This window comes from Bos indicus, chromosome 29, assembly GCF_029378745.1.
Source record: "Bos indicus isolate NIAB-ARS_2022 breed Sahiwal x Tharparkar chromosome 29, NIAB-ARS_B.indTharparkar_mat_pri_1.0, whole genome shotgun sequence".
NCBI classification, from domain to species: Eukaryota; Metazoa; Chordata; class Mammalia; order Artiodactyla; family Bovidae; genus Bos; species Bos indicus.
Genome location: NC_091788.1, coordinates 41,539,742 through 41,566,901, shown reverse-complemented (window position 1 = coordinate 41,566,901; position 27,160 = coordinate 41,539,742). Strand labels below are relative to the sequence as shown.

The 27,160-nt window shown below is 51.7% G+C and overlaps 4 protein-coding genes and 1 long non-coding RNA gene across 12 annotated transcripts; 3 read left to right on the top strand and 2 right to left on the bottom strand.

Annotated features, from left to right (window-relative positions):
* Positions 1 to 52: 52 nt before the first annotated feature.
* NXF1 (nuclear RNA export factor 1) lies at positions 53 to 12,642 on the top strand. 2 transcript variants are annotated; one of them, XM_019954846.2, is made up of 22 exons: positions 53 to 368; positions 1,055 to 1,442; positions 4,866 to 5,049; positions 5,263 to 5,422; positions 6,086 to 6,169; positions 6,278 to 6,382; positions 6,506 to 6,586; positions 6,680 to 6,749; positions 6,899 to 6,987; positions 7,111 to 7,218; positions 7,393 to 7,502; positions 9,313 to 9,349; positions 9,843 to 9,911; positions 10,015 to 10,070; positions 10,197 to 10,304; positions 10,421 to 10,479; positions 10,587 to 10,702; positions 10,829 to 10,871; positions 11,454 to 11,526; positions 11,835 to 12,017; positions 12,149 to 12,209; positions 12,322 to 12,642. In XM_019954846.2, exons 2-22 carry the CDS (start codon positions 1,415 to 1,417, stop codon positions 12,358 to 12,360), a joined length of 1,863 nt encoding a protein of 620 aa, XP_019810405.2. In that variant the 5' UTR covers positions 53 to 368; positions 1,055 to 1,414; the 3' UTR covers positions 12,361 to 12,642. The 2 variants fall into 2 exon arrangements, with proteins under 2 accessions (XP_019810405.2, XP_070639131.1); XM_070783030.1 differs by lacking the exons at positions 53 to 368; positions 1,055 to 1,442 and adding an exon at positions 3,255 to 3,306.
* Positions 12,643 to 12,773: 131 nt separating this feature from the next.
* TMEM223 (transmembrane protein 223) lies at positions 12,774 to 13,947 on the top strand. The gene is made up of 2 exons (XM_019954419.2): positions 12,774 to 13,117; positions 13,518 to 13,947. Exons 1-2 carry the CDS (start codon positions 12,802 to 12,804, stop codon positions 13,808 to 13,810), a joined length of 609 nt encoding a protein of 202 aa, XP_019809978.2. The 5' UTR covers positions 12,774 to 12,801; the 3' UTR covers positions 13,811 to 13,947.
* A 96-nt stretch (positions 13,948 to 14,043) lies between these two features.
* On the bottom strand, positions 14,044 to 16,310 carry TMEM179B (transmembrane protein 179B). Of its 2 annotated transcripts, XM_019955028.2 has the most exons (5): positions 16,117 to 16,294; positions 15,092 to 15,279; positions 14,877 to 15,008; positions 14,627 to 14,705; positions 14,044 to 14,384 (listed from the first exon to the last, which is right to left on the bottom strand). In XM_019955028.2, exons 1-5 carry the CDS (start codon positions 16,210 to 16,212, stop codon positions 14,223 to 14,225), a joined length of 657 nt encoding a protein of 218 aa, XP_019810587.1. In that variant the 5' UTR covers positions 16,213 to 16,294; the 3' UTR covers positions 14,044 to 14,222. The 2 variants fall into 2 exon arrangements, with proteins under 2 accessions (XP_019810587.1, XP_070639136.1); XM_070783035.1 differs by lacking the exon at positions 14,877 to 15,008 and having other exon boundaries at positions 16,117 to 16,310.
* Positions 16,302 to 26,377, bottom strand: TAF6L (TATA-box binding protein associated factor 6 like). 6 transcript variants are annotated; one of them, XM_019955026.2, is made up of 12 exons: positions 26,245 to 26,377; positions 25,456 to 25,515; positions 23,365 to 23,524; positions 22,948 to 23,034; positions 22,134 to 22,284; positions 21,957 to 22,007; positions 21,300 to 21,394; positions 19,968 to 20,042; positions 19,607 to 19,827; positions 19,173 to 19,305; positions 17,225 to 17,353; positions 16,302 to 17,118 (listed from the first exon to the last, which is right to left on the bottom strand). In XM_019955026.2, exons 2-12 carry the CDS (start codon positions 25,461 to 25,463, stop codon positions 16,348 to 16,350), a joined length of 1,881 nt encoding a protein of 626 aa, XP_019810585.2. In that variant the 5' UTR covers positions 25,464 to 25,515; positions 26,245 to 26,377; the 3' UTR covers positions 16,302 to 16,347. The 6 variants fall into 6 exon arrangements, with proteins under 6 accessions (XP_019810585.2, XP_019810583.2, XP_019810584.2 ...); XM_019955024.2 differs by having other exon boundaries at positions 25,456 to 25,512; XM_019955025.2 differs by lacking the exon at positions 26,245 to 26,377 and adding an exon at positions 26,041 to 26,218.
* Positions 25,795 to 26,596, top strand: LOC139180716 (uncharacterized). Its single transcript, XR_011564974.1, has 2 exons — positions 25,795 to 26,018; positions 26,367 to 26,596. It is a non-coding gene; the product is annotated as an uncharacterized lncRNA (long non-coding RNA).
* Positions 26,597 to 27,160: the final 564 nt, after the last annotated feature.

The following is a 27,160-nucleotide window of genomic DNA, read 5'->3' as shown; positions in this document are numbered from 1 at the left end:
GCCAGGCTTTGGGCTCCATGTATACAGCTGCTTCCAGCGGGCCTAACCAAGTGCAGCAGTACTTAATTATCATGGAAAATTCCCTTCAAAGCAGGGTACACGATCCCAGAGTGATTCTCTGATTAGTGGTAACTTCCAGGACCATCTCCAGAAGTATTTGGACCTGTTTCATCTGCATCTTCCAGTCCCACCATTTTCCTTGGGCTGGATGAAGCAGGAGTTATGCCTGCTGCCAGGAGTGAAAGGTGAAGAATTTGTTCCCAGCTCCAGCTGAGGCTCTTGATCCCCTGTTGAAGCCCCTCACCAATTCAAGCCAATCACAGGAGAATGAAGTAGAGATCTGCCTGGAATACCTACCCTCCAGGAAGGTCAATATGCTTGTCAGTCTTTACCAGGACCCACAACCACATCATTCTGAGGTCACTGGAGTACCCCCATTTCATACACCCCAAAGGAAGCTCAAGCTATAGTGACAACAGTCACACATTGGGCTGGCTGTAGTACCTTGGGGTTGGGGGTGGTAGTTATCTAGGAGAGCCCTGGCCTTTCTTAGCCCTGGCATTTTCTCTCCATTTGACCTGTTTTCAGGGGGTGCTCTTGCTTGCATCTTAACTTTAGTTGACCCACCATGTGGGTTTAAGCACAGCACATCGATGGTGGTTGGGGCGATCTGTGAAGACGATCGAAGCCTGACAAATGCAGTTTTTCTCATTTGACTCCGCAACTATTTGAGGGAGGATTGCATAGATTGGAAATTTATTTCATAGTATTTGCTGAGTTCCTGGTACACGCTAGGTATGGTACTGAGCCAGGTGCTGGAGAGAAAAAAAAAGCCATGCATTAGTCAACTCCTTGCTGTCTTGGAGCTTACCTTCTAGTTTTCTATTTCATTTTATAGGCAAGGAAAGCAAGGCATAGATCTGTAGAAGGCAAAGGGCTGAGCTGAGACTTAAGCCCAGGCTGGATCCTCCTAGGGGTCTTGAAGCGGTCACTCCAAGGCACTGATCTCCCATTCCTCAGATGCCCTTCTTGTGGCCTTCCTTCCCTTTTTCAGTTTGAACCCTGGGATGCAGTGGCCATCTCTGCTTCAGCACCAACTTTGGAGGTGCCTGCCGGCGGACGATGAAAGCAGAGGGCAGGTGCGAGTACTAATCAGGGGGATCAGTAAACTAACCAGTACTGGGCGGAGCGTCGGCCCCAAGCCCCGCCCCAGTGTCTCTGCTGGTCGAATGCGCACGCGCGTTTCCCAGTGGCTCCGCCTATGATCGTGGGACGTCGGCAGCGCGCGACGCGGTCTCCTTATAAACGCGGTGGTAGCCGGCGTAGGAGCACTTCGACCTGGAGCGCCTTGGCATTCGGACGTTTGGCTAAGTAGCGGCCCGCGACGCAGCCCGCCCCTGCTTCTAGCTGTGCCATGGCGGACGAGGGGAAGTCATACAACGGTCAGTGCTGGTCCTTGAGCCGGGGAGAGGGGCGATCTGGAGCCCCGCTGGGCAGCGCCGGCCTAGGCCGCAGCGCCGGGGCGGGAGGCCGCGAGGGGCCGGGTGTCCGCGGGTGAGTGGCGCGGGCCCGGGGCGAGGCAGTCCGGGCCCTGGCTGAACTCGAGGGTGGGTGCCCGGCTCGTTGACCCCAGAATCCTGGCGTTGTGAACACCTGCGGGTCGGAGCGGGTGGCTCGGCGGTGGGGTGACTGGATTCCTTTGAACTTTATGAGTGGTGGATGCTTGTCAGTTCAGTTTGGCGGCTATACTAATGTGAGTCAGTGCCCTGTTCTTGGGGTGCCGGTGCCCTATTTTCTACCGCGCGTCCAGTCGGTCTTGCCCCCTCCCCCACCGTCCGCAGCTTTAGCTTTAATATTTTAGACCTATACATTAATTCACTGTTCTAGCCAGAACACTACATTGGGTTTAGGTCCAGAGTAGTGGTTAGGAGCACACGACAGCCAAGGTTTCAATTCTGAGTTGGCCATGCCGATCTTGTGTGAGTTAAACACTCAGGCCTGATTTTCCATCCCCTTAAGGAGGCTAGAAACAGTACCTGCCTCCTGAGTTTGTTTGTGTGTGTGTGTGTGTATTAAAACGAGATCGTGTACGTCGAGCGCCTGACATCGGATAAACTTCTCGATAAATGTTAACCGCACCTTCTAGTCGTCTATTTTTCCCCTAGGGTCATTTCATGAGATTCAGTGTTTGCAGGGTACTATGCATTAGACAGGGCTTCCCTGGTGGCTCCGAGGTTAAAGCGTCTGCCTGGAATGCGGGAGACCTGGGTTCGATCCCTGGGTCGGGAAGATCCCCTGGAGACAGGAATGGCAACCCACTCCAGTACTCTTGCCTGGAGAATCCCATGGAGGGAGGAGCCTGGTAGGCTACAGTCCATGGGGTCGCAAAGAGTCGGACACGACTGAGCGACTTCACTTCATGCATTAGACAGACCTGTGGAGGGAATCATAGGTCTCTTTTTAAGAAGCCATTTGTGCACACCACGATTGAGAGGAACATATTCCTGGAGAACATTCAAGGACCCTTGGTGAAGCACCCTGACTGCCACTAGAACCTGGATTCAGGATTTGTCTCCTGAGTTAAGAGGCATCTCTGACCAAGGAAACTAAGAGTTCACTCTCTGAACTTCAGAGTTTGAGAATAAGATATATAAAATAAACCATTAGATTGATCATATTTGTAATTGATGTTTGTACTTTGTAGGCAAAAGGAGTATTGATTACGTTAATGTAATCACCATGATTGGTTTACCTGGATATGAGAGAGGTCACTTGGGGTTAAGTGGATGTGGGTGGGCAGACAGCAGATTTCAGGTGACTTTTTCAGGAGAGTGAGTTGTGTCCAGTTACACTTGGGTCACTCACAAACATTCACTTCAAAGTGGTAGTTTTTTAATATGGTTGATTTACAACATTATATTAGTTTTCAGGTATGACATGAAAGTGAACGTAGTGATTCAGTATTATGATAGATTATACCCCATTAAAAGTTATTACAGAATAATGGCTGTCACTCCCCATGCAATAATATATCATTGTTGCCTATTTTATACTTAGTAGTTGGTATCTCTTAATCCCATAACCTTATCTTGCCCCTCCTGCTTTCCCTCTCCCCACTGATAACCACGAGTTTGTTATCTATATCTGTGAGTCTGTTTCTGTTTTGCTAAATATATTCGTTTTAGTTTTTATATATGTAATATCATACAGTATTTGTCTTTTTCTGTCTGACTTAACTTTACTAAGTATAATAACCTCCACATCCATTCATGTTGTTGCAGTGGCAAGATTTCATTCTTTTTTATGGTGAGTAGTATTTCGTTGTGTGTGTGTGTGTGTGTGTGTACACAACATCTTCTTTATCCGTTAGTCCCTTGATGGACATTTGGATTGCTTCCATATCTTTCCCACTGTAAACAGTGTTGCTATGAACAATGAGATGCAGGTATCTTTTTTTTTAATTGACCTGAAAACAAGTGAAGCTCATATGTATTCTTCCCTTTTTCTTAGTTTCGATGCTTTTTAAAAACAATCTTTATATTGAAGTATAGTTGATTTACAGTGTTGTGTTACTTTCGGGTGTACAGCAAAGTGATGCAGGTGTACATGTATCTATTGTTTTTCAGATTCTTTTCTCACGGAGGTTGTTACAGAGTACTGGGTAGAGTTCCCTGTGCTATATACAGTGGGTCCTTATTGATTATCTGTTTCAGATATAGTAGTGTGCAGATGTTAATCCCAACTTTCTCATTTATGCATGTATCTTTTTAAATTAGTACTTTTTGTTTTTTTCTGGATGTATAATTGGAGTGGATTTGCAGGATCATATGGTAGTTCTAGTTTCAGTGTTTTGAGGCGAGAACAAGACTTAAAAGAAGCCTTTAAACTGGTATTTGTAACTGACATTCGTGCTTTATAGGCAAAAGTATTGTTTACTGAAAGCTGATGTAATCATTGTGGTTGACTTTTCAAGATGTGATCAAATTTTGAGTAGGGGTAGTCTTAGAGAATGAACTTATGGTTACCAGGGAGAGGGGGGTAGGGAAGGGACAGATTGGGAGTTTGGGATGGACATGTACACACTGCTATAGTTACAATGAATAACCAACAAGGACCTACTGTATAGCACAGGGAATGCTGCTCCCAATCTATTTGGGAAAAGAACCTAAAAAAGAATAGATACATGTATAGGTATAACTGAGTCACTTTGTTGTATACCTGAAACTAACACGACATTATTAATCAGCTATACTCCAATGTAAAATAAAAAGTTAAAAAGAGTTTTTTGAGTGGGGTTAAGTAGATTTGGGAGGGTGAGAAAAGCAGACCTCAGGTGACTGTCAGGAGTCTGAGTTGTATCCAGTTGTGCTTAAGACACTCACTTCCACATTCTACTTCTCCTTTCTCTAGTTCCAGTTTCTGCTTCACTTTTCTAAAAAGACTTCACATAGTTTTCCAGTCACTGAGGTTGCCACCACATGGAGAGGGTTCTTTCCCTGGGCAGGCAGAGGAGTTAGCACAGAGGTGGCCTCTGTGGTGACTTTGTGGCTCATCTGATAGTGCAGGGTGCTGGACAGTGTGATTGCCAAGCAAGGTAGCTGAACCAGTGGTGTATTTTGCTCTCTTCTTTTTAAATATTCGAATATTTATTTGGCTGCGCCAGGTCTTAGTTGCGGCACACGGGACCTTTTTTTTTTTAATTGTGGCATGTGAACTCTTAGTCAAGGCATGTAGAATCCAGTTCCCTGACCACAGGTCAGACTCAGGGCCCTCTGCGTTGGGAGTGGGGAGTCTTAGCCACTGGACCACCAGGGAAGTCCCTCCAATGATGTATTTTCTAATTTTTGTTCTGTTTCCAAACCCAGAGCACGATGATCGAGTTAGTTTCCCTCAAAGAAGAAAGAAAGGCCGAGGCCCTTTCCGGTGGAAGTCCGGTGAGGGGAACCGGAGGTCTGGAAGAGGGGGCTCCAGCGTTCGGTCCTCCCGCCTGGAGGACGACGACAGAGACGTAGCGATGAGTGATGTCCAGGATGCTCCCCGAGTACGATAGTAAGTAGCCAGTTGGTCTGGTTTGAGTTTAGCAGCCCCCTCATTTATGTGGCCCTCTTACTCCCATGTCATTTCTCTTCCAGCTGGAAGGGAGAGAAATGCCAGGACCAGCGTACTGGTAGTTGATAGTTGTGGTCCTGATAACAGTGCAGGAAGATCTGTGAGAAGACATTCCTAACCTTTGTGAATGTTTTATTCTCTTCTTCCCCACAGCACCCCCTACGCTGCACGACCCAACCGTCGGGGTGATAACTGGAACGAGCGGACTCGAATTCATGTTACTCTGCCCCTGCGGAGAGATCGGTCTGCTGCAGAGAGGGGAGGGGCTGGCACCAGCCAGGACGGGACGTCCAAGAACTGGTTTAAGATTACAGTGAGTATCGTGAGAAGTCCATGGAGCAGGGGAGCTAGGGGGCTGGGCTCACAGTTAAGGTGTTCACCTCTCGCATTACAAAATCAGCTGTTTACTCCACAATCAGGGAACCGCGCTTGCTGCTAAGAATCAATATGTTAGAATATCTATGAGCAGCTTCAGAAAAGAAGAGGGGCAGCAGGATGGGAAGGCCATGAAAGGGAAGTGTGATAATTGTGGTTGGCGGTTGGGAGAGCTCCTCCAGATGTGAGGAGCTGAGTGTGGAGTGGAGGGCCCTTGAGTTCTCTGAAGGGCAAGTACGTTATAAATGATGTCTTAGAACTTGTAGAATCAAACATTTACATTCTTTGAGGAATAATAAGTATAAATGGAAAGAAAGGGGGTTAAGGAGTCATATTTGGCTTGAGTAGAATACTCTTTATTTTTTTGGCCTCACCATGCAACCTGTGGGGTCTTAGTTCTCCAACCAGGGATTGAATTCCCAGCAGTGGAAGCTCAGAATCCTAACCACTGAAGTAGCAGGGAATTCCCAGAAAACTTTTAAGTTGACTGTTTCTCCAGAAAGTCTTTTAGAGCTTGGCAGACGAGCTGAAAGGAGCACTGGAGGGTCTGCTGTTCATTTAGTGACATGTTGTTCCTGTCTCTTCTCTTTCTCTCGTCTAGATCCCTTACGGCAGGAAATACGACAAGTCATGGCTCCTGAATGTGATTCAGAGCAAGTGCAGTGTCCCTTTTACTCCCATTGAGGTAAGAGAAGGCCTGAGTGGCTGACTGCACACCAAGGAGGGTGGAGGTACCAGCTGCACTGGGGGCTCTGGGCTCCAGGTCTAATGCCCTTGTTCCCTCTTCTTGCAGTTTCACTATGAAAACACACGGGCCCAGTTTTTTGTGGAGGACGCCAGTACGGCCTCTGCTCTGAAGGCTGTTAACTATAAGATTTTGGATCGGGAGAACCGCAGGGTGTGTACGAAGAGCCTGGTTTGGTTGGGGGTGGGGACTGGTGCTCAGGGCATAGACTGGGTCTTGGTCCTGGGGCTCAGGCCTTCCCAGAGTTCACCCTGTCTGTATGTGTCTTCTCTGCAGATATCTATCATCATCAACTCCTCTTCTCCACCCCATTCTGTGCAGAATGAACTAAAGCCAGAACAAGTAGAGCAGCTAAAGGTTAGGCTGGCACCTGAGTCTTAGCAGTTTTCCCCTCCCCCTCCCCTCCCTCCCCTGCAACAACTCCAGTGAACCCTCTGTCTTCCTCTGCAGCTGATCATGAGCAAACGATATGATGGCTCCCAGCAAGCACTTGACCTCAAGGGCCTCCGTTCAGACCCAGGTACAGGACGGATACAGGTTGATTCTGCCTCACCCATTCTTAGATTGGTGGAGACAGAGGGGGATCTGTCAGCAGGGAAAATCTTGAAGGTGCTGTGCTGGGCACGCTGGCCTGGGCAGGCCCTCTCAGACTTCCTTTGCTTCCTGCAGATTTAGTGGCTCAGAACATTGACGTTGTCCTGAACCGTAGAAGCTGCATGGCAGCCACCCTGCGAATCATCGAAGAGAACATCCCTGAGGTGAGGCCTTTGTCCCACTAGGTGGGAGGAACCAGGGTCGGGTACATAGGATGGGGTCGGGAGGCAGGTGTGTTTCTCATCCCCTGGCCGGTGGTGCTTCCTCTAAATTCTCCTCTCCCACAGCTATTGTCCTTGAACTTGAGCAACAACAAGCTCTACCGGCTGGATGACTTGTCCAGCATTGTGCAGAAAGCACCCAATCTAAAGATCCTAAATCTCTCTGGAAATGAGGTGAGTTTGAGAGCCCAGCTGTGTTTGGATAGGGTGGACAGAGGTGGAGAGAGCTTGCCTCGTGGCAGCAAGAAGCAGGGAGGGCATTTAAGAGATGGGGGTGAGGGTGGGGGGAACCTAGCTGGCTTTCTTTACCAACGTGTCTTTCCTGCCTTTCCTCCCTGTCCTTTGCAGCTGAAGTCTGAGCGGGAGTTGGACAAGATCAAAGGGCTGAAGCTGGAAGAGCTCTGGCTTGACGGAAACACCCTGTGCGACACCTTCCGAGACCAGTCCACTTACATCAGGTCAGTTATAATCTTTGTCTCCCCTCCTGGGGACCTTCACCCCCTGGGAGGCTGAGCGGATGCACCCTGACCACTGCCCGTCTGCAGGAGATGTGCAGCCCTCGGCTGGAGCCACCTGTCCTTGGGGAGGATCGCGTGTTCCTCCATTGTGTCTGCCCGTGACCCCTAGCTTTGCCCCAGGCCTCCTTTCCTTTCTTCTCACCTGACTGCCTGTGTGCTGATTCTGTGGCCTTTCTCCTTCCTTCCTGAACACAGCCTTCTCTAGACTCTCCCTCCCCTTTTGTTTCAAGAAGAGCATCTCCCTTTCTCTACCATGACCACGGGGTGTCTTGCATATTACACCCCCATATGTGGAGCTGCTTTGAGCCAAGAGCCTGGTAACCCCTGGGCAGGGAAAGCCCTCCCTCCCTGGGACTTCCTGCTGATGGGCCTTCCCTCCTCTGTCCGGTGACAGCCCCTCTTGCCCTGTTGCCAAGAGGGGCTCAGTTCTCACAATCGCTTTGCCCAAGGCTACTGCCTGGGTTTTCCTGCCCATGCTGAGGTTGAGGCCTCCTGGTGGCTGGTGCCATGCACTCTGTCGCTCTTGCCCAAGGCTGTGAGCTGGGCCCTCCCTGGAGGAGAAACCTGGGTTCCCTAAGACACGTGACCAGAGCCGGGGCCCCGCCAGCAGGCGAGGGAATCCCAAGGCAGGTGCTGGGCGTGGAGGCCACGGGGGCATAGGCTATCCAGGAGACAGAGAACTGACCCTCTCTGGGGGCGCTGCCCCTCCCTCACTCGCACACCTCATATCACCCTGCTTGGCCCCGGAGGATGGCTGGTTAGCCAGAGACGGGTAAGATTCCTCAGGGAAGGAACAACCTAAGACAGGCACAGTCGCAGAGGGGCCATCAGGAGAGAACTTGGGGGCCAACAGTGGTGGGGCACTGACCCTCACCCCCCCAACTTTGCAGGGGCCTGAACCCTCACCCCTTCGGAGGGAGATCTCCTGCCCCCATGGCTGCTTTGCTTCCCACGCCCAGCTCAGATCGGGACCCAGGTAGCAGACAGACACCTGGCCAATAGAAGCTGCCCTCTCACCACAGCAAAGATGTGTTTCTCATTTCCTGCTTGGACCACAGGGAGAAGGGAGCCGAAAGAGAGGGCTGTGTCAGGCGCCTCTTTCCCTTGGTTCTCCCTGGTCTTTCTAAATGACTCTCCACCATGCAGTGCTGTCGCTTTGTCTTTGCTTTCTCTTTCCTTTTTCTCTTTCCTCGCCTGAATCTCCCTGGTCTCTTCTTTGCCCCGTCCTCTCCTTCCTTTTCTCTCTCCTCTCCCCTCTCTTCCTCCTTGGCCTCTCCTCTCCCTGAGCCTTGCTCGTCTCCCTGCCCCAACATCCTGTGCCATTTCTGTGGTGTGTTCTGGTCTTGGCCACGGCCAGACCTGGCAGAAGTGATGGACACCTGTTGAGGCAGCGGAGCCCTTGGGCTCCCACCCCATTCCCTCCTCCCGGGGCTGCACAGGTGAGTAGGTGGAAGGTAAGGGGGACGAGGACGGAGGAGAGGTCCTGGCTTAACGCCTGGGCTGGGAGCACTGCCCCTGCAGTGCTCGGAGTCAGGCAGAGAGCGTCGTCCTTCAAGGCAGTCATTTTTGGATGCCCCAGACGAGGTGGGGAGTGGGGTTATTTTTCCTGGAGCTCAGAGGCTGGGGAAGAGTGAGAGCGCAAGGAGGATGGGCTGGGCCGTCCCTTGGGCACGGGTGTTTCTGCTCCTAGAGCAGCCCAGGAGGCACAATGACTCTGAAACATTACTCACTTTTGTCCCGTTCTTGACAGCGCCGTTCGAGAGCGATTTCCAAAACTATTGCGACTGGTGAGTACCTCATTTTTTTCATTCTCTTCTGAGGAGCACAGCACCTGCAACCCTCAGTCTTGCCTAACGTGCCTTTATATGATCACTAATTTGGGGATATGGAACCCTTTGATAATCTAGCAAAGATTTCATATATATATTAGCAAAGGTTATAATTCTTCTTCCCAGAAAAATGCCTGTAGATGATAGTTGCATCATCAGGATTCATAGACCCCTTTCCATTTCTTTCTTACTTGACCTCTGACCCTTTTAGTTCTCCCATCTAATTACTCATCCAGTCTTTAAAAAAAAAAAAATTTATTTGGTTCCGCTGGGTCTTAGTTGCGGCCCACCAACTCTTAGTTGCAGCATGTGGGATCTAGGTCCCTGACCAGGGATTGAACCCAAGCCCCCTGCATTGGGAGTGGGGAGCCTTAGCCCTGGACTGCCAGGGAAGTCCCTCATCTAGCCTTCTTTCACTGTTTACATTGTCGTCTTTCACTTCCTTCTGCAGGATGGCCATGAGTTACCCCCACCAATTGCCTTTGATGTTGAAGCCCCCACAACGTTACCACCTTGCAAGGTAAGTGGTGGAGTGGCATCTGGGGGGCACAGAGCAAGAACTCATGTTGGGAGGAGAGTCCTGGTACCATGGTCCTGTTTGATTGGAGTCTGTTTGATTCCAGGGAAGCTACTTTGGAACAGAGACCCTGAAGAATCTGGTCCTGCACTTCTTGCAGCAGTAAGTATCTTGGGTGTCCTGAGGGTGGGGAGCAGTGGGCCCAGCACAACTCAGTCTTGAGAGCTGTCAGTCCCTTTGTGGATCCAGCTTGTGGAGCTCGACCCTCCCCTTTCGTTTGCCCCACAGGTACTATGCGGTTTATGACTCGGGAGACCGGCAGCGGCTCCTGGATGCCTACCATGATGGAGCCTGCTGCTCGCTGAGCATTCCTTTCACCCCCCAGAACCCTGCCCGGTGAGTAGCACATCCCAGAACCTGCCCAGGATCAGAGTTGCTCAGCAGACACTGGCCAGCACGTGCAGCATCGCCACTGCTCTGACCACTGCCTCTTTTTCTTCTTGTTCCCCCAGAAGCAACTTGGCCGAGTACTTCAAGGATAGCAGGAATGTGAAGAAGCTTAAAGACCCTAGTAAGTGTGTGATGTGAGCCAAACAGGGTAGGAGAAGGGCATGGGAAGGAGTCAGTCTGGGCTCAGTGTGTGGCAGCTCCTAACCTCGGCTTTTCCTCCTCCCACAGCCCTGCGGTTCCGACTGCTGAAGCACACACGTCTCAACGTGGTGGCCTTCCTCAATGAGTTGCCCAAAACTCAGCATGACATCAATTCCTTTGTGGTAGACATAAGTGCACAGACAGTAAGCACCTATTTCTCTCTTGACAGAAGCTTAGATTTGGGCAAGGGGCAGTCCTTTAGAGGCAAGGAGGGACTTGGGCTCTGCTGGGAGCCTAGATGGTACCTGATGTTGCTGCTTCTCTTTCAGAGCACATTGCTGTGTTTCTCTGTCAACGGAGTCTTCAAAGAAGGTAAGTATCTTTGGAGTCCTGAGTTTGTGGAGTGGTCCCTGTCCCAGCTAGTCATTCTGAGCACTCTCAACTTCCCAACTCCCTTCTCTCCTCTTCTTCCCTGCCCACCTTCTCCCTTTCTGCCCCCAAGCCTATCCTCACCTGTCTTTCCTGTCTTGGCTATGGGAACAGCCTGATGGTTAGAAGGACACAGACTTTGGAGGCAGACAGTTCTGAGCTTCCATCCCCAACCTTGGTCCTCTGTGTCTGTGAGCTATTTACATGACCTCTGAACCTGACTGTCTGTAAAAGAAAGGGATTCATAATAGGCATCTCATTACGTGTTTGGGGAGTAAGTGAAGTGATTTACTTACAGGGCCCGGCCCACAGATACAAATAAATAACCAGTGGCATAAAAGTGTTACTATTGTCCTCTCTAACCTCTGACACTCCTCCCTGCTCTGCTCATCTGTGCACACATAATTACCCGTTTAGCCTGCTTAGGGTTCTCTGTATCTAATCAGACTATGATTTTTGAGAAGCTGTTTGAAAACATAAAACATGAATGACTCTGATAGGTCATCACCATTGTTATCATTGCAGTGGATGGAAAGTCTCGGGACTCCTTGCGAGCCTTTACCCGGACGTTCGTCGCTGTTCCTGCCAGCAATTCAGGGTGAGTGTCTGACTTACCATGTTGGGTCCCAGTCCCAATGCATGGCTGCCACTGTGGAAAAGTGGTTTAACAATATTCACTTCCTAAGTTTGTTGTGAAGGTAAATGAGGGTTGGGGAAGAATGTATAATTCCAGTCTGTTTGGTAGATAATCACATATGTGGAATCCATGGGAAAAAGGGGGTAAATGATAAAGGAATCTTGTGGGTATTGAAAGACTCTGAGTGTCAAGTGAGAACAGGAATGATGTTGGGAGGATGAGGTTATCTTCTGTCTGTCCAGCGGTCTAAGGTGCTTTTTGTCTCCAAGGTTGTGCATCGTCAACGATGAGCTGTTTGTGCGGAATGCCAGTGCTGATGAGATCCAGAGAGCCTTTGCCATGCCTGCACCCACACCCTCCTCCAGCCCAGTGCCCACCCTCTCCCCAGAGCAGCAGGAAATGCTGCAGGCTTTCTCTACCCAGTCTGGCATGAACCTTGAGTGGTCCCAGAAGTGAGTACTGAGCATGTGTAGGAAATGGGGTAAACTGAGGTAGTGCTTGTGGTGAAAAATAAGTGCCCCTAAAATTTTTAAAGCCCATACTTGTAGTTCTAATGGAGGTGCCTGTTCTTCCCCTACTCCAGGTGCCTCCAGGACAACAACTGGGACTACACCAGGTCTGCCCAGGCCTTTACTCACCTCAAGGTAAGATTTGAAAACAGGTGGCAAAGAAAGCACCAGGCCTTCGAGAGGGTCAGGGAGGCTCGGGGCATGGCATGGGCCACTGGCTCTGCTGACCTGTTTATGTTTCTTTAAGGCCAAGGGTGAGATCCCAGAAGTGGCATTCATGAAGTGATCCATAGTCATGCCCCAGAAGACCCCTGTAAATAGCCCCTGGATGTACTGATGTCTCCTCTCCGGCCCGAGGCCGCCCTGTGACTGTGACCGAGGAGGGAGGGCTGCTGGATCCTTCTCCTCACCTGCCTTCTGGAAGCCTCCAGAAGATTGAGCCTCCCTGGTGCCAGGAAGCCAAAGCTTACTTTGTAGAACTGACACTAAAATACCCGAAGGACTTAGGTGCTTTGTGTACTTAACCCCAGGATCCTCCCTACTTTTTAAGATAAAGAATGGTATTGTATTTGGTGTCCAGCTGAGTTATTTTAGCCTTATAGTTCACAGGCGTGGGCGGGGCCGAGGGATGGGCCCCGCCTGCCTCGCCTAGGGCTGAAGGACTCCGGGGGTGGGGCGGGGCAAGCAGGCAGGAAGTCCCGCCCCGGAAACGGCTCCGCGCAGCGCCATGGCGGCGCCCGGGCGGAGGTGGTCTGTGCTGCTGTTCCGAGCGCTGCAGTCACTGTCCGCGCGCCGGGCCCTGCATGACACGGCTCCGCCACGGGATGTGCTGCTCTTCGAGCACGAACGGGGCCGCTTCTTCGCCGTCCTCGGGCTGTTCTGCGCTGGCCAGGGCGTCTTCTGGGCTTCCCTGGCCATTGCCTCCTTGGCCCGTCCCCCAACCCCGGTTCGTCCAACAGACGCCAAGACCCCAGACCATGGCGGCTTGGACCTGCGCTCTACACTCTGGCGCTACGGCCTTGCCGTCGGCTGCGGCGCCATCGGTAAGGTGTGGGCTAGCTTCCCAGCTTGATCGAAGAAGGTGGGCACAATCCTCTCTGTTCGGGCAAGAGTAAGGGGCTCCCAACCCTCCCGGATGAGCAGGAGTAGGTAGGAGCGCGGTACACTAGAGTTGGAAGTCCCTGAGCGCCAAGCCCTTTACAGGCTCAAGCTGCCGTCTGGCTCTTATTTTGTAACCTTGAGCAAGTTAGTACCCTTACTCTGGATCCTGTTTTAAACTGGGGATGGGTATCTATTAAGGCTGTTGGGAGGAATGACTAATATATGACTGGGGTATAAGAGGAACACAGTAAATGTTACCATCATAATTATTTTTATCCGGGGGCCACTGAAAGGGTTGCTGCTTAGCTTTCCAGTGAAAACCCAAATCTGCTTTTCCTACAGGTTCCCTGGTACTTGGTGCTGGTCTTCTCTTTTCCCTCCGCTCTGTGCGCTCAGTGATGCTACGGGCTGGAGGGAAGCAAGTGACCCTCACCACTCATGCCCCCTTTGGTTGGGGTGCCCATTTTACGGTTCCCTTAAACCAGGTATCTTGCATGGCCCACCGAGGAGAAGTCCCTGCCATGTTGCCTCTGAAAGTCAAAGGCCGACGCTTCTACTTCCTGTTGGACAAAGCTGGACATTTCCCCAACACGAAACTTTTTGACAACACTGTGGGTGCCTACCGTAGCTTGTGAAGAAGCAACCTCAGGTCACTAAGGTTCAGAATAAAAAACCTTAGGGATGGGGTGACAACCAGGGTCACACAGGGGGCCCAGAAATCATTAACAGCAAATAAAAGAGCAGTTGTCCCAAGGGCAGCTACCTGGCCGTACCTCTTGAGTTTTTTGACCCATATCTGTTGAGCCTTCACTCCTTACTCTTATCCACCCTACCTACAGTGCTTTACACCAAGAACTCAGTACTGAGATGAGTTAAGAAAGTAATATAATACTGGTACAAAAACAGCTGTAGGAAGAGAGGTGTCATCACGGTTCCCTCCTGGAGGGAAAACTAAGGCTCCCCACATAATCAAAGCCATGTTGGGGCAAGAGGATTACAGGCACTTGGGCATGGAGTCTGGCTGCAGAAGTACTCTTTGGTTAGTCTTCAGGAATGGGAAAGGCGTGGCCCAACAAGACCATCTGTCTCAGAGCTCCACTCAGGGTCCCCCCTCTGCAGAGGCCGGGATGGGGTGGCTTCAGACTTCCACTGCACAACCTGGAGCACCAAGACCAAACACCACAATACCAGATTCACCCAAGAAGAAGTCTGTGGGAGACAGGACAGGAATGTGAGGACTGGGCCCATCTTGAATCCAGTTCCACCCACATACCACTCAGCTGTGCACTGTCAGGCTGTCAAGCCTTTAGCTCCTCAGCCCCTCACCGGTGGACCAAGCTCAGAGTACACTGGTGAGCCCTCTTAAAACTACAGATGGTATTATACGATTCGTTACACGAATCTGTGTATCCCTCAGTCTCTACCCAGCCTTTCATATCCCAGGACCTCACTTCAGCATTATGTAGGTTGGAGTAAAACTGCACAGCGGTTCCAGGGGGTATCCATGAAGTTTTCTGGGCATCAGAGCAGCTGTGAGGTCAAAGAGACAAGTCGTGAGAAAGGGGAGATATACCCTAAATAGCCTTTCACTCCAGTGCCCTTTTGAGATGAGCATTGACGAGGATGTAAAAAGTGCAGTATGGGATACTCTGCAGAGGGAAGGTAGACAGCCCCAGCCAGACTCCCTCCCTTTCCCATTACCTAGTCATGTTCAGGGAGATGATGGATTTGCACAGGGAACTCGTGCCAAATCGAAGGATACAGGCACACACTAAGACCAGGAAGATGGCTATGGCTGAGGTGGCCAGTGCAAAGCGGAGCCCGATAGGGCCTCTAGGAGGAGGGAGAGAATATGCCTTGTGGTTCAAGTGGGACACCTCCCACCTCAACCCCTGATCCTCAGAGCCGGCAGTCACCTGTGGGAGCCCTCGATGCAGCTGGTGTAGACCCAGAAGAACAGAAGCAGCAGACAGTAGAGGGCCAGGAGGCCCGAGGCCCCCGCCACAAAGGAGCAGAGGGATGGGGCCGTGGGTCGGGACAAGACCAGAGAGGAGCCGTTCAGGGCGGCCACGCCATACAGAGGACAGCTGCCCCTGAAAGAGCCCTGTGGAGAGAAGTTGTTGAGTCCTAGATTTCAGCTCTGAATGCAAGTTCATGGCAGGTGTTGGGGATAATCTAGACCAGGGCCACCCTAAGGAGTTTTTTGTGTATTACTGTCAGTTCCTGTTTCTGGGCCAGTAGATGAGTGGGTCTGGTGGGGAAATGAAATCTACAGAGGCCAGAAGGATGAGGAAATCGGCAGTGGTTATAAAATACAATGAGCTTCAGAGATGCCTCACAAGTTCTGGTCTCCCCTTGTACAGAAATTCTAAAGTAGAACCAAAACTTACCTAACCTTCGGCCATCTCCGATGTTTTCTAACCTATAAAATAGGTGTAATAGTGCCTACTTACAGGGGTCAAACGAGTCTGTTTATTAACATGATTGCCTGGCTAAACACTCAGCTAAACTATTCGCTTCTGCTACATCACTGGTTTGCCATATGACACGCTGCGTTGCAACCATTCAGTAGTTTGCTCATTTCTACTACACTATGTTTTCTTTGAGTGGCTCAGCACAATAGTGTCTGATTTAAAGGGGCCTGGTCCAACTTGTTTTACAGCCAGGGTGAGGTTATGCAGCAGGAATTACCCGGCGGGGCTATATCTGCTGTTAGACACCCCCAAGGACTCGTTCCTTTTGCGAGGTAATAATCTATGAGATGTATCCACGGAGCGTCATTAGCGCCGATGCAGCATCTCCGCCGGCGACCGGCCTCACCTGGGCGACTAGCTCCGAGGAGCTGCGCGCCGGGCCGGACAGCAGCAGCCTCTCCGGTTCAGGGTGTACCTGTTCCCCGCTTACCCAACCTGACGGCCGGCCCCGTACCGCAACCGCACACCTGGGTCCGGGTCAGCGCCGCGGCCGCCACGGCTCCGCATAAGAAGGCGGTAGCGAAGAACGCGAGTTCGACGCGCTGCAACCAGGGCAGCGCCATGACTTGCCCAACACCAGAAAGCGCCGCCGCAGGAGCCAACTAACCAAGCCCCGCCTCATCCGGCGCGACCCACGAGCACGGAAACGTCATTTCCGGGCGCGGGATTTATTTACAGAGGCGAAGGCGAGAGCCGCGTCAAAGCGGCAGGTACAGCGAGTAGTCCGAGAGCGCCCAGCGGCGGGCCGGACGGCTGGTACGGCCGATCATGGGCAGCTTCTGCACGTAACGGGAGGCCGGGCTGGGCCCGTACGGCGCGGGGAAGGCTGTCTGGAAGAGGCGCCCGCGGCATCGCCTCCCTGCTTGTCGCCCAGCGATGATGAAACGGAAGTAAGGGGCACCGCGCAGGGCGAAACGGCTCTTCTGGAAGACGTCGCGGGTGCCGGTGCCTGGGCCCTGCTGCCGAGGTGCTCCCCGCGCCCGGTGCACGCGGGGCAGCGGCCTGCTCTCAGAGGCGGCGGGCGCAGAGGCTGACGGGGGGCCGCCGCCCCGGGGGCTCTCGTCGCCCTGCGGGCTGACCATGGCGTTGGCTGTCAGCTGCGGCATCTTCCGCACCGAGTCCGGGGCGGTCGCCGGTTCCTTCTTGTCCCCGGGCGGCCGCGGGGCCGCGGGCGCTGGTTGACCCGTGCCAAAGCGAGTGGCCAAGCTGTCACCGAAGAAGGCGTAGAGCTCCCGGTAGATGTCCGCCAGGGTCACCGAAGGGGAAGGATCCTCTGGCCCCACGCCTCCAAGAGCCATTGGGAGACCAGACCCAAAACCTGGCTCTGCGCTGCCCCCGGAGGGAGACTCCTGCAGGAGAAGGCTGTCCCAGGGCAGGTCGTCAGAGCGCTGGCACCCCCTGCTGCCTGGCCCACCCTTGTTAGGCTCTGCTGCCTGGGCCTTCATCTTCAGGAGTCGCTCTACGGCCACCTGTAAGAGCAGAGGGACTAGGATACAAGGAACCTGGGCCTAGTATTCTAAAGTAAGCCAGCTGAGCTGATGCAGGAAGGAGAGGCTGGAAAGGGCTGGCACTCACCAGAATGGCTCCATAGACTTTGTGCCCATCTGCTTTAACCTGGGCATTCGATACTGAATAATCATCGAGCACAGCCTGCAGATTTGTCCAGTAAGTGGACAGATGTGGGTACAAGACTCTCTCTACTGCCTGGATGGGAGAAAAGAATGCAGTGAATGCCTCTTTTGCTCATTGCTTACCAAGTACCATTTCCTCTTTTAGTAGATAAATCTACTTTTATCTCTGGTTCTCGACAGGGCTGAATCCTAAATTCCCTGCTTGGCATATTCAGCCAGCATTTATTTGGAACCTCCTGAATGCCCAAGCCTTAATTAAGCAACGGGAATAAAGATCAGGTACAAAGACAGACAAACAATATAAAGTGACCCCACGATCACGGACATGTGCTGAGGGCTGAAGGGTGCAAGTAATGCCCCTTGCTAACTGAGAAATTTAGCTGCCACCTGCTACATTCCAGTTACCGTCCTGGCTTACGTGTAAACTGGAACTCAGTTCAAACCACTTGCACAAAAACAAACAACAGCTCAGAGACCTGGACTCTAATTATGTAATTTTAAATCCTGTGATTAATTTGGGGGAAAGCAATTAAGACTTCAAGTTCCTAGAAAAATATAACTTAATATTGACTCAAGAAATCTGAAAACTCAAATAATTCTGTAACTATTAGTTAAAAATACAACCACAAAACAGCATGCCAGAATTTACAAAGTCAGCCTACAGACATTCAAGGAACAGAGTGTCTCAATAAAACATAGTTAAACTTAAAAATATAAAGTATAAAAAATACTTCCTCTCCACCTTATTCTATAAAACCACTATAGCCCTGATACTAAAACCATATGAGAAGAGTACATGATTAATTTCATTCATACAGATAAATCATTTAAATCTAACTATATAAAAAATATATTCCAATAAAAGTTTTGCATTTTTTAAAGACTATACCATTACTAAAGTGAGTTTATCCTAGAAATGTAAAGATAGTTTACTATTAGAAAATCTGTGTGGGGAATTCCTGGTGGTCCAGTGGTTAGGACTCAGCACTTTCACTGCTGGGGCAGGGGTTCAATCCCCTGGTTGGGAATTAAGATCCCACAAGCTGTGTGACACAGCCAAAAAAAAAGAAAACCTATATATACAATTAACAACATTAACAGATAAAACAGGAAAACCTTAGAATCAATTAAAAAGATACAGAAAGTGCATTTGATAAAATTAACATAAATTAATAATTAAGAATATAATTCCCCTAACCTGAGAAAGGTATCTACAAACACACGAAGTAAACGTCAGCCTAAATAGGTTATTGTTAGTACTTTTTTTTAAAAATTGGAAATGAGTCAAGAACGCCCAATATCAACATATTTAAAATTATATTAGTGGTCCTAGCAATAAAATAAAAAATTACTAGGTTTGGGAATTCTCTGGTGGTCCAGTGGTTAGGACCCTGCACTTTCACAGCCAAGGGCTCAGGTTCCAACCCTGATTGGGGAACTAAGATCCCACAAGCCATGTGGGATGCCAAAAAAGGAAAAGGAATTTTAAAAAATAAGGCATTAGGTTTAAAAAAGACAAAGCTATCATTATTTGTACAGGGTATGATTACCTTAAAAGCCCAAAAAAATCTACAGTTAAAAATGATAGTTTAATGAAGTAGCTGAATCAATACACGAATCAGAATCTATACACCAATATAGAAATTGGTGTATCTATACACCAATAAGAAATACCATGAAAAGACATTGCAACAGTATCAAAGCATAGCAAGAATCTAGCAGTAAACCAGTTATTTTGAGGTTCTCTTCAGGGAAAATTACAGAAGGATCCTGAAAGACAGTGAAAAACCTAAAAAATGGAGAAAGAGGACACATTCATGGACAAGAAAGATTATTTTTCTAACTATAAACGGGAGCTCTTATAGTTCTGTGAGAAAACCCAGGGTCCTCACCTTCCAGCCAAGAGCATGCAGGCCCACCACAGCCCCGTAGTGAGAGCAGAGAGGCCTCACAGGATCCGCCAAGACTTTCTGCAGGGAGAGCAGGATCTGCTGATAGAGGCCATTTACAAGGTCCCCATAAGTCCTGTGGGAGCAACACTGAGTCAGGGCAACGAGGCAGAGCACGCAGGAAGGTGCACGTGCACGGCACGCCGGGTAGTGAACGAGGCCGCTGGGCCCAGGGCCTGAGGGCTGATGGACCAAACCCCTGGCGTCTCTGTCCCCGTTTATAAAACCCCAAGCACAACAACCTGGAAGAGCAGAGGGAAGACACTCCCAGCGCCTCAACCTGTGGCCTTAAAGCCAGAGTTTCACCCCACCTCCCACCCCAAGCCACAGCTCTGCCACGGTCCCGCCCTTGACCAGCGCTAGGCCCAGGTGGCTACCAGAAGATGTGGCTCAGTAGGAGGGCAGCGCCATCCCGCAGCGTCCAGTGGTCATTCAGCGGGTTGATGGAGGCAGCCAGTGGCTCCAGGACACAGTAGAGGACGCTGCCCACCAGGGAGCGGACATAGGGTACCAGGCAGAGGTGTGGGTTCCGAACCAGGCTCCGCGCCACTTGCAAGAGCCGGTGCAGCTGCTCCAGGTCGTGGCTTACAGATTTCACCTGTTGGGAGAAGGCGGCTGCTTGGGGGGGCATAAAGGTGCAGAGAGCCTGCTAGTCTGGTGGCGCCTGCCGTGAGCCCTACAGCCTGTGGCATCATCGCCTCCCCACAGATCCGCCCCTGCCGCAGCCTGGTCACTTACCCCGCTGACCACGTACACAAAGTATGGCAGGAGCGCTGCGATCTTGGAGTTGGTCTGCAGGTCGTGGAGAGCAATCTGAAACAGAAGGGGCCACGCTGCCCTGGTCCACCCACCCCAAGTATAAACTGATACCTCTTTAAAGGAAAACTTGGCACCTATGTATTATTAACATTTTAAATATTCATACTTTGACTCAGCAATGCCACTTCTACAAATTTAACCCACTCTAAACAAAACCCACTCACACACATATCCACACATAACACTGTCTATAATAATAAAAAGCTGAATATAACCTAAGCCTGGCGTCCATGCAGTCGCAAAGAGTAGGACACAACTGAGTGACTGAACTGAACTGAATATAACCTAAATGTCCAACATATTTTCAACTAAATAAAGCAGTTATTCTAAAACCAGATGTTTAGTTTAATACCACTTCAATTGACAGCAGACTATGACAGTTTATACATAGGAAAAAAATGTGAGTGGGTGGTTCTACACAATTTCTACTTTGTATGTCTTACAGTACTTCTATAATAAGCATATGCTGGTATTACTTTTATAAGCAGAAAAAAATAAGAGTCAGTGAGTAAGACCATCTTAGCCGGAACCTCCACCACCTGTGCCCTCCCAGCTCCTCTGGCACTGTGAAAGCAGAGAACAGCTCAAGTGGAAGGAGCCCAGCTCCCAGGCCCAGGCCCAGCCACATGCACTGTGTCTGAGGACGAGCAGCAGACTTCCTAAGGCAGGAGAGTGCAGTAACAACAGTCTCTGCAAGGGAAATAAGAGCAGCATCCAGACATGGAAGATGTAAACCCCTCAAACAGAGGGGCCACGTGGCCAAGACCACCAAACCAGCCCTCCTCTGCCTCTGGCGTTAGAGTCCTGGCACAGACAGTGTCCAGCGGGGCCCTGTGGGGCCCTAGAGGGCTGGTATGATGTCTAACTGGCACCCTCACCAGGCTCCCTTTACTTCCTCTCAAGGCCAGACAGATGAAATGTGCAAGGTGGATGCCCCACGTGGCTCCAGGTCAACAGACACCCCAAAGAAAGGGCTCTGGATTACGGTGTAGGGGCACTGACCACCTGTGCCGTCCCCACACTCCACAGGACCCTGCAGAGCTGCCCATTCCCTAAGGAACAGGGTTCCTACTGGGGCAGGAAGGGGAGCAGTGCTGGAGAAGGGCCAGTTGCAGAGCACCACGCCCCCCACCAAGAGCAGCTTCCACCCAGATCAGCCAGCCTGCAGAGAACAGGAAGCAGGCCTCTGAAGGAATTCCATGGGGATTTGAGGGTTGAACTTTATGCTTCAATTCAGGCCCGCTTGCTCACTTTCATCAGCTGTGGATCATCCCCCAGCACAGCCCGAGTCACTTGCTGGTAGTACTTGAGAAGGTCATCAGTCAGTGAAGACACAGCACTAGGCACTGTGAGAGGGTGGGCAGAAGGTGGTCAGGGTGCAGCCCAGCCCTCTCCCAGCCTCCCTGCCTGCTCCCCACCCCCAACAACCCCCATCGCCATAAAGAGCCCGTTCAGACAGAAGGACTCTCAGAACACAGAGCCATCAGCCTCTCTGAGCAGCCTGCTCACCCTGTCCTTGCAAGCTCTCCACAGCCCAGCTCCGCATGCTGCCTCCCACCTGTGTTCTGCCCAGCAGACTCCTGCTTAGTCCCCAAGGTCCAAGTTCATAAGCCTCAGGCTCTGTAAGCTCCATTCAGCAGACCCTGGAAGTGTGACACCTCAGGGACCCCAGAAAGCTGCTCAAACTTCTGCACTAACATCCAACACGGCGTCATGATTGGTTACAGGCCTGGGATCCCATCTCCAACTCTGAGGCCTCTGGGCAGGGATCAGTGCCCACTTAGGACTGGCACCAGGCAGGCACCGGAAAATACTTGTCAGATGAGGCCTCAAAGGGGTAGCGGCACCCCCTCAGTCCTACGGGAGGAAAGTCCAAGCAGAGAGCCAGTTCCCCGTACTACCCATTACCTGATCCTTGAGGGGCCAAGTTCCCTTTGCCGTCTAGGTAGGAGACGTGAACTACAACCAGAGCAGAGAGATGGGTCAGCCCGAGATTCTGCCCTTGCCCCATCCACCCACCAGGCCATCACCATTCCTCCAACGACCCAGCTCCTGTCCCCGCCCCGTGGAGGACCCCCCGGTCACCTCTCAGGGCTGTCTCAGCACAGCCTTTGGGGATGTTGGTGGCCAGGGCCAGCTCCACCAGGTTCACCTCTCGGTCCTCGGGGAAGTAGAGCTCACCCTCCCTGGCTGGGCGCAGGGGCAGCACCTCCTGAGATCCATAACCGCACACGGCCTGAGTGAAGAGAGGATTGGGGAGCAGGCTGAATCTGGGGAGGTAAGTGGGGCGCTACCGGCCAGGGCCCAGAGCCTATGTTTGTGGGGAGTCCAGAGGCCCTGAGCAGAGGGGGATGCCTGGGACTCCAGGCTTTTCACTGGGAACTTGGCTGCAGCACCAGTGCTCAGAGTCAAGGAACAGAACGTGGTCCCTCCTCACGGAGCTGCATGGACCCTGAACCCCACCCTCAGGCTGCTGATCCTCCTCACAGAGACCAGCTCTGAAAACGCTCCTCTCTTCTAAACGTGATCTTCTTCCCTGGACCCCCTGCCCAGGAACGACCATGCAGGATGTTCTGACACCCACGCCCGTGAACAGGCTGCTCCCTCACCCAGAATGGCCTCTTCTTGCAACTGAATCTAATCCCGGCCTCCTTTGCAGGTTCAGTTCAAGTGCCAGCTCTTCCAAGAAGCCTTCCCTAGCCCCTGGGCCTCCGTGGCCACCTCTGCCTCTCTGAACGCCTGGCCCTGGGGGGCTGGGCGCAATACCTGTGCTGCGGTGGCTGTGACCTTCCCTCGTGTGTGCGCTGGGCCTTCACGTCTCACTGTGTGGCCAGCCCTGAGTCGGGCATGTAGGCAGGCTCGTGCCAGCTGAGCCCTCTGCAGCCTGTGCCCAACTCACCTCCACACTGCTCCATCGGAGCGCCCTGTTGAAATCCTCGACGGTCAGCTTCCGCCGTTTGGTGTGTTTCATGAATTGAGAGCTATTCTGTGAGGGAAGGAACAGAGTCAGACGACAGGGAGCAGGGGGTGGCAAACAACTCCCAATGTCACATGCCCTCTCTGTGACTCAGTTTCTCACATGGGGGATGTGATGATGAACCCGTCGGGCCTGCCCAGCGGGGCTGTGGTGAGGGGCACAAGAGGATGCTCAGCAGGCGCCTGGTTCGCTGGAAGCCCAGCTGCCTAGGAGGCCCTGGAGAGGACAGGGACCGCCTCCACTGTATTCAGAGCACGAAGGAGGGACCTGACAGATACTAGCTGAATAAACCCCTGGGGAGAGGGCAGTCCCAGGGAGGGACAAGGAGGGGGAGTGTACCTGGGTGGCCTCTCTGAGTCGGTAGCACACGTCCTCTGCGAGCAGGGCCGCCACCTCATCGCTCAGCTCCAGGCCTGTGCTCTCTGCCATGAGCCGGACGGACTCCCGAGGGATCTCCACGAAGCGCCGCTCTTCTCGCTCCGACATGGCCCCGATGGAGCTGGGGGTGGGAAAGGAGGTGGGAAAGGGCAGCCCAGTCTCCCTCTGAGCCCGGGAGCCTGACTGAAGGCCCTCCAAACCAATCTTGTTGCTCTTGTTCCAGAATCCTTGAACCAAGAACCTCATCTGAGTGTCCAGGTGAGGAAACTAAGGCTCAGAGCAAGAAACAGACTTGAGCTGGGTCAGAGGGCAGAAGGCAGTGATAGCAGACAGCAGTGATGTCTGAGAAAGTGCCTGGCCTTCGGAGCACAGAACTGGGTCCCAGCCCTGCTCCACCACTTTCAATGCAAACCAGGCTGAGACTTGCCCCAGTCTGAGGTCTGGTAAAACAGTGGCAATGACCCCTGCCCTCCCTAACACACAGTGTTGCTATGAGGATGAGATGAGATGATGTAGGAGGAACTCAAGGGCCAGAACGCTACACAAATGGAAGACGTTACAATCGTTAATTATAAACAAAAACTTTTGTCTTCTTCTGGATCTGTGCAACAGCCACCAGTACTAAATACTGATGAAAAGACTACTTTTACCCTGAGAGTTCCTTGCTCAGAAGTCTTCAATAATTTTCCAGGACTCATAAAAGGAAAGTCCCAACTCTCTGGCTCAACATAATGGGATTGGTCCTGAATCCGCAGAGCTCATCGAGCTGATCTATCCTCCCAGGAAGGCCACCTCGTGGCTTCCAGCCTGCCTTGTACCTCACCGCTGGTGCTCAGGCTGGCCCACCCTCCTCCTATTCCAAGCCCCCATGCCCTCCTCTTTCCTAAGGCAGATCCAGTCTGTCCTTTGAGGTCTTCCTGCCCCTATGCCATCTGGGACAGTCAGGCTTTCAGTAGTTTAGCTTTTTGCCCGTGTCTGGTCTTCCCCAATGTGGCTGAGAGGCTTAGAGCAGGAACCTGCTCTTCTGTTCACGGGATATGGCAGAATAAGAACCAAAAAAACCAGCAGCTGGTGACGGACTCCAACAACACACGCCACAGTTACATGGCTGGCCAACATGGGCCAAAGTGAGACAATACCACCACAGCAGCGAGGTCCCAGTTTCAGTGACCCGCCCAGGTTCTGCCCCAGCACTCCTCTCTGACAAGGCCCAGTGGGTCACCAGTGACCTCCAGGTCCCTAAATCCAGTGGGTACCCTACCTGGCCTCCCTGCAGCATTTCTCCCAACGGCTCCTCATTGCCTTTAGAATAAAACAAACCTGTGCCATGGCTCCAAGGCCCCACATGTGTGCCTACATCTCCAAATATCTCTTTCCACTCTTGCTTATGTTCTGCATTCCTGTAGCCTGTTTCCTCATAAACACCTTATTTCAGGATGTTCACACACTGTTTCCTGGACTTAGAACACTCTCCTCCTCTACCCCAACCCCTTTGTCCAGTGAACTCCTAGGCCTTCCTTCAGATCTCAGTCTCAAATGTCGCTTGCTGGGGGCTTCCCCGGTGAGTCAGTGGTAAAAAATTCGCCTGCCAATGCAGGAGACATGGGTGTGATCCCTGGTCCGCGAAGACTCTACATGCTGCAGAGCAACTAAGCCTGTGCACCACAACTACAGAGCCTGAGATCTAGGGCCCACAAGCCGCAGCTACCGAAGCCCGTGAGCCCTAGAGCCTGTGCTCTGCCACAAGAGAAGCCACCGTAACGAGATGCCCATGCACAGCTAGAGAGTAGCCGCTGCTTGCCACAACTAAAGAAAAGCCCATGCAGCAAGGAAGACCTAGCACAGTCAAATAAATAAATGACTACTTTTAAAATTTAAAAGAAAAGTCACTTGCTCAGAGAGTCTTTTCAGACCCTCACCGTGTGCCATGACTTTATTTTCCAAAGCAGTTATCCTTTTGTAATTATATACCTGTGCAACATTTTGATTAACATCTACCTCCCCAGTAGACTGTAAGCTCCATGCTGGCAAGGATCATGCCTTTTTGCTCACCTTTGCATCCCCAGCGTCAGGCACGGTGTCTGCACATAACACACCCTCAGTAAACACCTGCTGAAAAAATGAGCGCACAATCGCTATTTTTCTCAGTATATACTATGCCTGAAGCTTTGAGCTACGTGCTTTATATGGCTTACACCTCATTTTGTCTGGATTAACAATGAGAGAGGTATTAAATAAACACTGTGTCTATTTCACAGCCAAGGAAATCAGAGCTGAGTGGTTACATGTTAAATGATTTTCCCAAGATCATCTGGCCAGCACTACCTAGGTAAGGGAGCAAGAACTCAACTCTCATTCTAATCATGAGGAGCGGCGGACTGTGTGGGAAACACGGCCCGGATTCCCAGTCCAGAGACTTGGCGTTGGAGACCCGCCAATGGCCGTGTTAACCTTCTTTCTCCACCTGTAAAGTAGGAGCAGCAAGTCCTGCCCGCGGAAGGCGCCAAGGAAGTTTCCCTATTACGTGCCCACATTACACCCCCCAAAGTCCGGCTCTGACCAAGGTCTCCAGTTCCTCAACCTCCTCTCCACATCCTCAGCCACTAGCCACACCGGTAAGGAGGCGTGGGAACTGACCTCCGCCGGCCTCCGTGAAGCGCATCCTCCCACCCGGCCGCGCTTCATCCCAGCTCGAGAGGTGGGGGGGCAGGGAGGAGGAGGTCAGAGGTTACCGAACTTGGGTCACGTGGTCGGCGAAGGGGGCGGGCCCCCAGCGGAGCGGGCGCCCAGGCCGGTTAGCGCACAACCTGCAGCGGGACGGCTCTGTGAGGGCTTGCTCACCTGATGGCTCAGGGACGGCGAAGGCGGCTACCAAGAGGGCGGTGGCGGTGACTGCGGCGGCGGTAGCTGCGGCAATGACCCCTCTCACCCTGCTCGTACTAATTCCCTCTCTCGGCGATCAGGCCCCGCCCTCCACGAACACAGCCAATCGATGAGCGCCTTCAGGAATTCCTGCCCACAAAGAAGCTGCCCACTACTCGATTGGCCACCGTGATGGCTCTGCAGAAGGCTCGGTCAAGTCAGAGGTCACGTGATATGGAAGACTCGCGCCTCTTAAAGCAACAGCACTTCGGTGTTTTGTGGGGTGTGTAATGGTTCAATCTACGTTTTAATAAACATGTTCTCGAGGAAACCATCTCCATTCCTTTGTCTACTCCTGAGTTTCAGAGCACTTGCATTTACGCGAGTCTTTGACGCTTTAGACTTTGGCGTCTGCCTTAGTTTTGCTGGCTGCTCCGTGGGGTTCAACTTAACTCTCCAACATCACCTGCCACTTCCCCTTCCCCAAGGTTGAACCGGAATCTCAGTAGGCATTGTCTGCTGGCAGAAGGGTCTTCTGACTGGGCTAAACACACCACGTGCGAGCTCCAGACTCCAGGGCTCTGCCGATTCGGGCACCCTAGCTCGTATCCTCCCCACTTCTGTCCTGTAAGCCCTCACCTACCTCACAGACTTCCTTGACCATCTTACACTGTCACACTTCTCTGAACCTGGGCAGTTCTCAGTTGAAAAGCAGTGAGCTTAGTGAGTAAAGGGTATTTGGAGTCATAGCAAAAGGAGTTCAAACTTTGATACTGCTTTTGGGCAAATTACCTAACCACATTTACATATCTACAAAATGGAGTAAGAATACCCATCTCACAAGGTTACTGTAGATTAAGAGACAATGTAGACTGAGCTTTGGTAGTGAACTTTC